At 50.6% G+C, this 11442-nt stretch overlaps 1 protein-coding gene across 1 annotated transcript; it reads right to left on the bottom strand.

Annotated features, from left to right (window-relative positions):
- Positions 1-446: 446 nt before the first annotated feature.
- Positions 447-5895, bottom strand: MIP (major intrinsic protein of lens fiber). Its single transcript, XM_056797854.1, has 4 exons — positions 3596-5895; positions 3149-3313; positions 2864-2944; positions 447-1923 (listed from the first exon to the last, which is right to left on the bottom strand). The coding sequence occupies exons 1-4, from the start codon at positions 3953-3955 to the stop codon at positions 1738-1740; spliced, it is 792 nt and encodes a 263-aa protein (XP_056653832.1). The 5' UTR covers positions 3956-5895; the 3' UTR covers positions 447-1737.
- Positions 5896-11442: the final 5547 nt, after the last annotated feature.

Genomic DNA, 11442 nt, shown 5'->3' with positions numbered 1-11442 from the left:
CATCTGTAAATGAGTTTGAATCTCAGTTCTAAACTTGTGTATTGGCTGTGACGAGGTTCACAAAAGAAGGGATCAGTGACATTTTTGATGGACCTATTTCTGTTGAGTTCTGCAAATAACAAAGAATAAGGTGGAAGAAGACTTTTTTTTAAGTTTGGCTTGAATTCTTGACTCTTGGGTAGTAGTTTTCATATATTAAAAAGAACCCTAAATTTAAAGGTAGAAGCTTTCAGGATTCTAACTTAGCCTCTTGCTAGCTTGGGTCACTTCACCTGAGACTCATTTTCTTCACTTGTAAAATGGGGATTATGACTCCTCCAGGCCCGAACAGAATTTGTTGAAATCAGTAACCGAAATCTTAGACAATATAAATGTCATCTATAAACGTCAGCCATAATCAAAACATTTCAGTAGAGGGGATGAGAGGTTGGTATTAGATTTAGGAGGCAAAAAAAAAAGTTTTATTGAAAGAACTGAGGGAAATATATAATCAAACATGTAGATTGATAGGATTATGATTAGGGTTTTGATGTTAAAGGATCACTCTACCGCAAATATGGAAACATGGAAATAGGCTTTGAACAATGATACATGGATAACCCAGTGGAATTGCTTGTTGGCTATGGGAGGAGAAAGAGCTGGGGGGAGATCATGAATCATGTAACCATGGAAAAATATTCTAAATTTTAAAAAAGGACAAAAAAGAAAGAAGTGAGAGAAAAGAAGTAGAGAGAAGAGTCATAAAAGTGAAAAGGGAAAGAACAATGCCATTTGAAGGATGATGTCAGATGAGGAGGGCTCCTTCTTAGACCAGTTCTTCCTCTTCCTTCTCTTCCTCCTCCCAATCTACTATCTCCTTCCTGGACCAAGGCCTAGACTTTCTGTATTGGGATTCAGAAACCATTTGCCATAGGACGGGGAGGGGAGAGGGGAGATGGGAAACAGAGGGTTCCAGATGTTTAAGGCATTATGACCAAAGTGGAAAGCTAGCCAAGGCCCCATCCCAGAATGAAAACACAACCCAGCCATTTTGTGTAGAGGGGTTTATGCTGCTTTACAAAGAAGCCCAGATCGGAGGAGTCTGTCCTGGACCCGAGTAGCCAGCCCAGCCACTGGACAAGCCAGCTCTCTGAGTTGGGGAGAATTCACTGTCTTCACTTATCATCTCACCACTTAATCTAGGTGGGATTCCTCTCCCTGGCAAAGTCTCAGCCTTACCCCCATAGAGATCCTGAGCTCCTCTACCCCCCAATAACTTAACAGCCGTTCCTCCCTTGGAATGCACCGGTCCTCTGCCAGCCCCCCACACCCAGAGTTGGAAATCAAGGGTCACACACAGCTGGCAGTACAATGAAGGGGGGAAATTTAGGGTGCTCGATCTGCCCTCACCCTTTGCACACCCTGAGTGGGTTGTGGGGAGAAGCAGGAGAAGCATAGGGTGACACACAAACCTGGCCCCCTTTCCTTCCCCCAAGTTTCATGCCCCTAAACACAAGCAGATACACACACACACACACACACATCCACATACATATGCACAAGCAAGTAACCGTGGCATGGTGGGGGCGGGGGGGTGTCTGCACTAACCAGATCTCACACAGCAAAAAAGCAAACACCTTGCCCCCACAAATAAATAAAAAAATAAAGAGGTACATGCCCCCCACTCCCCTGGGGCCTGGCCAGCCCCCTGCCACCCAAACCAAATCGCCTTTGTCCACCTTGGGCCTACTGGGGCCCCTAGAGGGCTTGGGTCTTTAACTCCACAGGCTCCCCAGTGACCTCAGGCTGCCCCTCGGAGTCATTGGGCCTGATACCCTTGAGGATAGTCAGTCTCTCTGAGACACTCTTGATCCGGGGAAAAAGCAGGAAGTCATAGAGGAGGCCTCCCAGAGTTCCCCCAATGATGGGGCCTACCCAGTACACCTGTAAGGAAAGGAAAGGAAGTTTGAGCTGGAGAAGGGCAAGACCCACCCACAGGGCATGGGGGGTGTGCAGAGGACAGTGGGGGGTTGGACCTGCCACTGGACAAGGCCCACTTGTTTTTCTAGATGAACCATTCTTTTCTCCTTCAAAACCCAGCTTCAGTAGCATCGCCCCTCGGATGTGAGCAAGCCCATAGTGGTGCCCGTCGTCTCACTTTCTAATTGAGACACTGAGTGACTAATCCACTTATAAAGGTAGAGAAACAGAGGCCAGGGAGACTGTGTTTTTGTTTTTAAGCCCTCACCTTCTCTCTTAGAATCAACACTGTGTGTAGGTTCCAAGGCAGAAGAGCAGTAAGGGCTAGGCCATGGGGATGAAGTGACTTGACCAGGGTCACACAGCTGGGAAGTGCCTGAGGCCCCATTAGAACCCAGGATTTCCCATCTCTAGGCCTGGCTCTCCATCCACTGAGCCACCCAGCTTCCCCCTTGAGACTATTTTTCTTAAATCCTTTCTGTTGGCTGCTCTGCTTTCATTCATTTTTAAAGCCATAAATTCATATTTTCACGTTTTAAGTGTCTTCTTGCCGCCAGGTCTGTGTGAACTCTATTCTTTCCAACAAGTCTATTCATTCTTCGAGGATCCCTTTTTATCTGCCATCCATGGCCGTGAGGAGGGGCTGGCCTTCGTTGCACAGATCCCTATATATTCCTGCCTCAGCTTTCCCGCTTGATCTCTGATGACCTGCCTTTAACGCAGTGAGGGGTTTGGACTGAGTTCAGAACTGCGGATCTACCGGAGGGAGGATTCAATGCCGCGCAGGTAAACCTTGTTTTGAGACCAGGCCGGGATGTGAACTGTGTGCAAAAGGACCATCCCTCCGGGGGCCCTCCCGGTGGCAGAGTGGGCCCCGATCCCCCCTGCCTGCCCTCTCCCTTACCCAGTGGTTGCTGAAGTTCCTGGTGAGGATAGCAGGAGCAAAGGATCGAGCAGGGTTCATGCCCGCACCCGTGTAATACATCTGCAAGAGACGGGGCGGTCACAGAAAGCCCAGCGCCGCAGGCTGAGAGGACTGCAGGGATGGGGCGCCCGCCCTTAGAGGTAAGAAGGGGCAGCTCTCTGGGAGATGCCCGCCCCGCCCCGCCCCCCCATCTCCGCCCTCAGGAAGGTCTCCAGGCCTGGGAGAGCCTCGGGCCCGGCATCCCTCCGCAGGGCTCTCGCTTACCCCAAACAGGTGGCCCAGGGTGAGGGAGACACCAATAGCTAATGCCACGGACCCCAAGCGTCCATTCCTCCTCTCATCAAACGTGGCAAAGATGCAGAGCACAAACTGAAGGGTCAAGAAGATCTCCACGATAGTGGCCTGACCCACGCTCACCCCGGGGTGCAGCTGGGCAGGGAGAAGAGAGGAGATCCACAGTGAAGGGCCCTGCAGGCCGCCCGCCCCCTCCCCCGCCCCCCAGACAGAGGCTAGGCACGGGGATGCTGCTGTCCAAGCTTTATTTCTCTTCAGGAAGCCTGGCGGGAGCTGCTAAGTTGTGGGGGGCACCCCAGTGCCGGGGCCCTCTCTCCTCTCCCAGACCCCCTCCGCCCTGCCCCTCTCCCTGCGCTCCCCAGGCCTGGCCTAGGGCCAGGAGGGTGGCCCGTCCCTGCCAGCTCCTGGGGCCATTACCGTGTTGAGCGCCAGGTTCCCGCGGACAGCTGGGGGGGTGACGCTGTACAGCACGGCGGCCCCGGCTACGGCCCCCAGCAACTGCGCTACCATGTAGCAGAGGGCGCGCAGCAGGGACATCTGGGAGCCCACCAGGAAGGCGAAGGTGACTGCTGGGTTGACATGGGCTCCGCTGACATGGCCTACGGCCTGCACCAGCGTGGCCAGGGCTAGTCCGAAGGCCACGGACACCTGCAGGACGTGGACCGGGCCGGGCGCCCAGCGCAGCGAGGCCCCCAGCCCAAAGAAGACATAAAAGAGGGTGGCGAAAAACTCAGCAAAGATGGCCCTCCAGAAGGAGGCTGAGCGGAGCTCCCACATGGCAAGGGGGCGGTGGGGGGAACAGGGGAGATGGACGCAGTGCCTGGGTCCCTGCTGCCCCCCTGGCCTGGCCCCACTGGACAGCTTCCTTTATAGAAGAGCCCCTAATCCGCCGGGAGGGGCAGACAAAAGGCTGCTGGCCCGGCCTCTTAACCCTGTCGCTGCTGAGGAGAGCCGGCCCACAGACCTCACCTATAAAGCCGCTTCTCTCCCCCTCCCCCTCCCGCGCCCCACCCCAGCCCCCTCCAGCCTGAGAAATGGACAGCCCGCAGGGAAGGCCTGGGATTTGGGGGCATTCTGGGAAGGGGGGGGCAGCGACTTGATTTGAAGCCCAGAAGAACCAGCGGAAGGCTGCTTGGGGTATGAAGGTCCGGCTCAGGGAGCGCCCCTGGGGGCTCAGGGCACTCGGGAATTGGGGGATGGCAGGAGGGTGGGCAAAGGAGACCGCTGCCCATCCGAGAGGATTAGGGGAGCCACTGCTATTGGCTGGCTGGGGCTGGCAGCCGTGAGCCCTGCAGGCCTGGGACAGAATGATTTTTGCTGCGTTGGGGCTTTCTCTGAGCCCTGGTGTCCCTCTGCCCCCTCTGTTCCAAGCCCCAACCTGGCCTCTTGAACCCTGCGGTGCCCTGTGGAGTGGGGGGTGTAAGAGCCCAGTGGGGGCCTTCCTGGGGGCACCAGAGGGAGATGTTGTCTTTGGGCCTAAAATCAGCCCAAGTCAAGCCTTCACTAGCACTGAATGGAGGACCGGAAATCAACAAGGGCAACTGACGAGGGCAATTGACGAGAGCAGGCTGTTGAGGATCCAGAAGTGGCCTAGACAGAGGCAACTCAGACCAGGATGGAGCCTGGCTCAGGCTCGGGGCGGGCCTTGGGGAGCGCTGCTGGACACAGAGGACTGAGACACATGGACAGCCTCCACCATGCCCACAGCCCCACGCGGCCCACACACCGCCAGCCTTCTCCGAGAAGCTCCCGAGGAGAGGAGGAACTCAAAGGAGAGGCCGGCAAGGAGGGCCCCCACGGTGGGGCCCATCCAGTACACCTGCGGTGGGGAGAGGCCCGGCATCAGGGGGGATGTGAAGCCGGTCGATGCCCTCTCTGCACCCCCAGCCTCCACTAGCTAGAAACCCAGACTTTCTTCTTTGAAAGCCTCACCTTCCGTCTTGGGCAGAAAAGAGAAAGGGCTGCGGACTGATTGGCCTAAGTGACTGGCCCAGGCTCACACAGCTAGGAAGGGTCTGAAGTCACATTTGAACCCAGGACCTCCTGCCTCTAGGCCTGGCTGCCTCCCAAACCAGGATCTTTACAGAGAAAATCCTAAATGGGATCAGGGAGCACTGGACGAGACGGAAGGACAGACGTGCCTTCCAGCTCTGAGTCTCTGCATAGCCCAAGTGACTGTGAATGCTGCCCAAGCCACCCTCAGCCTCTTGGGGCTTCTCACCCAGTGATAGTCCCAGATTCCAGTCACCACCGCAGGGCCCAGGGACCTGGCAGGATTCAGACTGCCTCCAGAGAAAGCCCCCTGAACCAAAGGAAGGAAGATATCCGTCTCTGTCCCCAACAGGAGTCTGCAAGGGGCTGGGGGCTCCAGCCCTTCTGCCCCCCCCCCATGGGCAGATCTGTCCTGGGGGAGCCAGCAGCCTTTTCCCAGCATTAGCAAGAGCCCTAGAGGGCGTCCGGGGTCTCTGTCCAAAAGGCTTGGCCTCAGGAAGAAAGGAAAAGAGCAGCCCACCAAAGGCTGCGGTCCTCTGGGAATCCCACACACTGTCCCACTGGCTCAGCCTCTTTCCCTCTCCTTTGAAGTCTGTTCCTAGGGCCGGCAGGGGGAAAGAGGAGCCCAGGGATCAATACACATTAGATTTCAAAGACAGCATCAGAGCTGCAGCCTGGAAAGCTCACCCAGGTGGGCTTTTGAAACTGCTGCCCCCATGCTATTTGCATTTTGTCCCCCCCCCCCATTTGTGACTCCGTGCTATTTGCATTTTGATTGTTTTCACCTAGTTAAAAATAGGGAGTCCTAGAAAGAGGGAGGAGGAAGGGGGCTCCCTCACCGAAGCCAGCGTCCCAGCAGTCACGGAAAAGCCCACAGCCAGGCTGCCCAGCCCACCGGCCTGTGGCCGCTGCTCAGTGACGGCAAACACTGTGAGAATCAGCTGGAAGGTGAAGAAGAGTTCCATAGCCAGGGCTTGGCCTGCATGACCTCCGCTGCCTAGCTGGAGGAGGAGATGGACAATTTTCAGGGTGACTCCTTCATCCTTCCTGACTTGGGGTTCCAAAGAGCCCCGGGCAGACGCTGATTCCCAACACCGTTGATTTTTTATTTTTTGTTCAGAGACCGTTATTTAGAGAAATATTTCGTTACACATTAACGCGCTGTTTAACAACACCAATGAGGGCTTGTTCTTATTTCTTTTTCTTTCCCTTTCCCTTCCAGGTCACTCAGGTCCTGCCCATCCCTTCCACCCTTCTTGTCCCTCACTGGTGGGGAAGAGGGGGCTACTTACCCTGGTTAAAAGCTGAACCGCTGTAGTCTGGGGCAGTACCAGGTAGAAAATGGAAGAGGCCAGAATGGCACCTGTGCTTTGTGCCAGGATGAAGGCAGCTCCCCGGAGCAGATCAAGCCGGCGGACACAAACCAGTGCCAGGGTCAGAGCTGGATTGGTTTGGGCTCCGCTGATCTCCCCCAAAACCTGCCCCAGGGCCACTACTACCAACCCTCCTGCCAGGGCTGGCTGTAGAGGGTTTGGGGTCGTTCCTGGAACAGAGCCCCTGCTAGGGCAAGAGGCCCCAAGCACCACCCCCACAAAGATGAGAGTCCCCAGGCCCTCAGCCAACACTGCCCTCCAGAACTGCCAGCTTCTCAGGTCCTGGGAAAGAGATGGTTAGAGGCTCAGTATACAGCTGGTGCTTATACTAGGTGGTCAGAGAGAGCAATACCAATCTGCTGGACCCAAACTCAGAAATGGAGACAGCCAGAAATTTGGGGCTTCTTAACCTTTTTTTTTCTGTTGAAGCTCTAGCTTTATTTCTTTATTTATTCTAAATTTGACGGAACCAAAGGAAACAAGCATTTCCATATACAGAGAAAAAGGAGATACTACACAAATGAAATCACAAATCTCCTATATGTTTAGCTTACCTTTCTTCATATCTACATAATAAATTCCACCCACTAATGTTCCGGGTCCTGCCCAACCTCCCCACGTCCCAGAAGATATCATCAAGGTAAGCCAGCAGGTACATACAAATTAGTCTTTCATATGTCACCTTTCTGTTCATTTTCTGGAGGTGATAGTCACAGTTTAGTCTCCCAGCATTAATTCTCTGGCTGTATATAATATTCTCGTGGTTCTACTCATTTCACTGTTCATTTCATGTAGTTCTTGCCAAGATTTTAAAAAATCGATTTGTTCGTCATTTCTTAGGGCGCAATGGGATTGCCACACAATTATTCTTTGCTCAGCCATTCCCTAGTTGATGGGCATGCCCTCAATTTCCAATTCTGTGCCGCCACAAAGAGAGCTGCTCTAAATGTTTTGGAACAGACGGGTTCTCTTCCTCTTTCCCTGATCTCTTTGGGAAGCAGACCCAGCACTAGTACCTTCTTAACCATTTTTGTTTGGCAGTCTAGTGACTCTAAGGACCCTTGCCCAGAATATTTTTAAATATATAAAACAAAATATATGGAGCTACAAAGGAAATCTATTATATTAAAATATGTTTACCAAAATAGTATTAAAAAACCAACAAGTTGACAAAGCCCAGATTTTTGAGAAGAATAGAATCCTTGGGAAAGGGGTGCCAATCCTTCTTTCCCTCTCTCTCACCCCGCCCCCCCAACACATACAGACACACACACACACACACACACACATCTTACCTCCCAGATAGCCATTCATCTTCCTGGCTTGGAGTCTCTCCTGATCTCTGCTCTTTAGACTGAACTATCTTCTCTGAGGTCTAGATGGACTAGCGATCAGTGCACTGGTACAGTCACAAGCCAAGAAGTTCAGAGGGAGAGAGGTAGCCAAGTCTGAGCTATGCAGCTCCTCCGACACAAATTTATCCTCTTTCCTTCGGCCAATGGAAAGCAGCCTCCTTCTCCCCCTTCACTACCATCCCTAGCCCCATCCCTCACCTCTGGCTTCAGTTTTCATTCTGTCTATAGAAACTACTGCTTCTTTCTCCACAAATTGTACCCCTTCTCTCCTTTGCACTCCCTGCCCCAAACTCTCCTGGATGAATTGGAAGGATAGTCTCTAGGGGAGAACTGGGAAGGGCACACTCCCTCGTCATCATCTCTACCCCTTTCCTGAGACTGATTATCATTTCCTTGAGACTGATTATCGGGGACTCAGTTCAGTCCAGTTCAATGACTCTTTTTATTAAGTGCAACACACTTTTATTAGGAGCGAGACGTCTGGCTCCTAGTAACTTGGAGGTGTTGGAGATGGGGACAAAGTCACCCCCTTCCCTCCTCAAACCGCAATCTGGGTTTGCAGTTTAGGAGAACAGATCTCAGCCCAAACAGGAGAAAAAAGATCTCAGTTATATTCCCAATGTCTTATAATCTGGGCGCTGGAAAGGAACATGTAGAATACGGTTGGTGGAAGGCCATCCATTCTCAGCAACTGAACAGCCTGGACCTGAGTGAATCCCTGGGTCACCTTAGTGACTGGACTAACCACCAGAATCTGAAAGTAGACATTTTTTAAGTCAGTGGAGGAGGGCAGCTAGGTGGCTCAGTGGATAAAGAGCCAGACCCGGAGGCAGGAAGGCTTAGACTCCAATCTGGCCTCAGACACTTCTTTTTTTTTATTATTATTTTTTTATTTATTTATTTTTTTAAAATATATTTTATTTGATCATTTCCAAGCATTATTAATTAAAGACATAGATCATTTTCTTTTCCTCCCCCCACCCCCCTATAGCCGACGCGTAAATCCACTGGCCTCAGACACTTCTTAGCAGTGTGACCCTGGGCAAGTCACTTAACCCCCATTGCCTGAGCCCTTCCTGATCTTCTGCCTTAGATCCTACACTTAGTATCACTTCTAAGGGTTTAAAAATTAAAAAAAAGAGTGGAGATCATAAGTATCTGGTGGCCTATAAAGGTTGCCAAAGCAATTACTTTCCATCCCATAAAAAAAAAGAAAAAAACCATTGCAGAAGTTGATATTAGATGAGTAGGTATCTGTGTGCCCCCCCCCCCACACACACACACAAGTGCTCAACTGTATGATTACAAGAACTTACATTTATAAGAATAGCACTTTAAGGTTTCCAAAGAATTGTATGCTTATTATTTGATTAGGTAGGTTGTACAAGTATTATCATCCCCTTTTCAGAGTTAAGAATACTGAAGGTATAGCTAGTGCCTCAGTGGATAGAGAGCCAGGCCTGAAGGCAGGAGGTTTTAAATTCAAATCTGGCCTCAGACACTTCCTAAGCTGTGTGACCCTGGGCAAGTCACTTACCTCTAATTGCCTAGCCCTTGCCACTCTTCTGCCTTACAACTTACACTTAGTATATGGTTAAAAAAAAAAAGGAAAAGAATACTGAGATTCAGAAAGGATGTGGTGAGCATATTAAGATGTAAGATCTAAACCCAGATCTTTTCATTCCAAGGCCAAGTCTTTTTGTTTTCCCATAACCAATTTTCCTCCTTAGCAGACTTTACATGAGACAGAACTGATGTTGTTGTGTCAAGAGGGCTAGACTTGGGAGTCAAAAGACCCAAGTTTGAATTCTGCTTCTAACACTTTGGAAATGGGTGACTTTGGGCCTCTGTGGGTGGCCTTTAGTTTCTCCATCTCTAAGATAAGAAGACTGAACAAAAGACTTTCTAAAAGTTCCTTTAAAAAAAAATCCCTCATAACCTATTCACTTGTGTTTTAGGCCTTAGTACAAATATGTGAGGGTGAATGTGTAAAGAGGTTAGACTATTTTCACCAAGCAAAGTTCAGGGTATCCCCCACTTTATGGAGGATAGTCTATCTGGGACTGCTGCAAGCAGGACGAGTTACGTTTTTCAGAGCAGCTGGAGATGGGAAGCATGAAAGCCAGCGGGACAGTCTGCCCATACCAGGTTCCCTCCCCTGTGATCTGCGGCTCAGCTCCGGGCCCATGGGATGCCTACTCAGCACAGCAACAGAAGCCCATTGTGCGATGGCTTTAGTGGGACAAAGGCCCCAATTTAGTATCTGTCCAACCAGGATCAACCGCAGCCTCCCTAGTAACTCTGGGTCACCTCCTTTCTCTTTTGCCTTTCTCTGATGATGCTTTGCTGACTGCTGGCAAAGTCCAGAACAATCTCCATGCCACAGGTTGTGAGGGAACAGCTCAGGCTAGAAGGGAACAACATTGACTGTCAGATGAGTTTGCATGTCTCTAGCACCTACCAGTGTCCATTGTTTGGGGAGGTTCAAGGGTTGTTCCTCTCTCCTCAGAGTACTCCTTCACAGGCACGTCCACTGTTCACTCCCTGCAGCTTAGGTCCTGTCCCTCGTACGAACATCACAAAAACATTAAATGCTTTATCGTGTGTAGAGAACTATACTGGCTACTGTGGGAAGTTCTATCTGCCCTTTAGGAATTCATGTTGTGGAGCAGACTTCACTCAGGATGAGAAAGAATATTCAGCAAGGACACAGCATTAGTTCAAATAGACCCAGTTCTCCATACTTCTGCATTTGCCACAAGTGATCTGTTCAGCCAGAAGGGTAGGCTGGATGTGTTGTTGGAAAATCTGTCAAGTCAAGGGAGTATCCATCTCTTGGTGTGCTTGACTTTTAGACACAGGCAACCAGAAAACTATATCTAGGGTTCAAATCTTGCCACCAAGACCAATAATTTCATTAGTTCCTTAGAGGAAAGATTCCCCTCTCACATCCCACCCCTTGGTGGCAAGGGATTAAAATTCTTCTTGGGAATCTTCCACCGAATAAAAGGCCATAGGACCAATACTAATGAGTCAACCCTGGTCTTGGGGATGTGAGAAGCCTGACACAGGCAAAAGGAATAAAGACTCAGAGACAAAGAGTTAAAACACGAGGGATCCAGCATGCTTCCAGAGATGTTTCTCAAAAACAAAAAGGGCTGGCTTGCACGTGTCCCTGAACTTTTATTGGAGAGTTTTGGAATGTGTAGTGGGAGGTGGCTAATGAACATTTGACATGGCATAGGTTTTAACACTGGTTCAATTGACAATCCTAACCAAAGAGGAGGAGGTTAATGGAGCTTGTGACTTGGTATGGAATGTGGTCTAACAAGGTGGGAGCTAGGACCCTCTGGCAAATATTGTCCTGCCCAGGAATTCCTCTGTCCTTTGGTCTGAAGATTTGGAAGTACAATAATCAATAAGCAACATGACCATGAGTCTGGTGTATGAACACATAAGATACAATATCAATACACCAATCATACTTTCAAGATGCTAATATACCTGGTTTGCTGCATAAGCAATGCAATGGCCTTCTGGTGGA

Source organism: Monodelphis domestica, chromosome 5, assembly GCF_027887165.1.
Source record: "Monodelphis domestica isolate mMonDom1 chromosome 5, mMonDom1.pri, whole genome shotgun sequence".
Lineage (NCBI taxonomy): Eukaryota > Metazoa > Chordata > Mammalia > Didelphimorphia > Didelphidae > Monodelphis > Monodelphis domestica.
The sequence above is the reverse complement of the archived record's forward strand: the minus strand, read 5'-3'. Positions and strand labels throughout refer to the sequence as shown.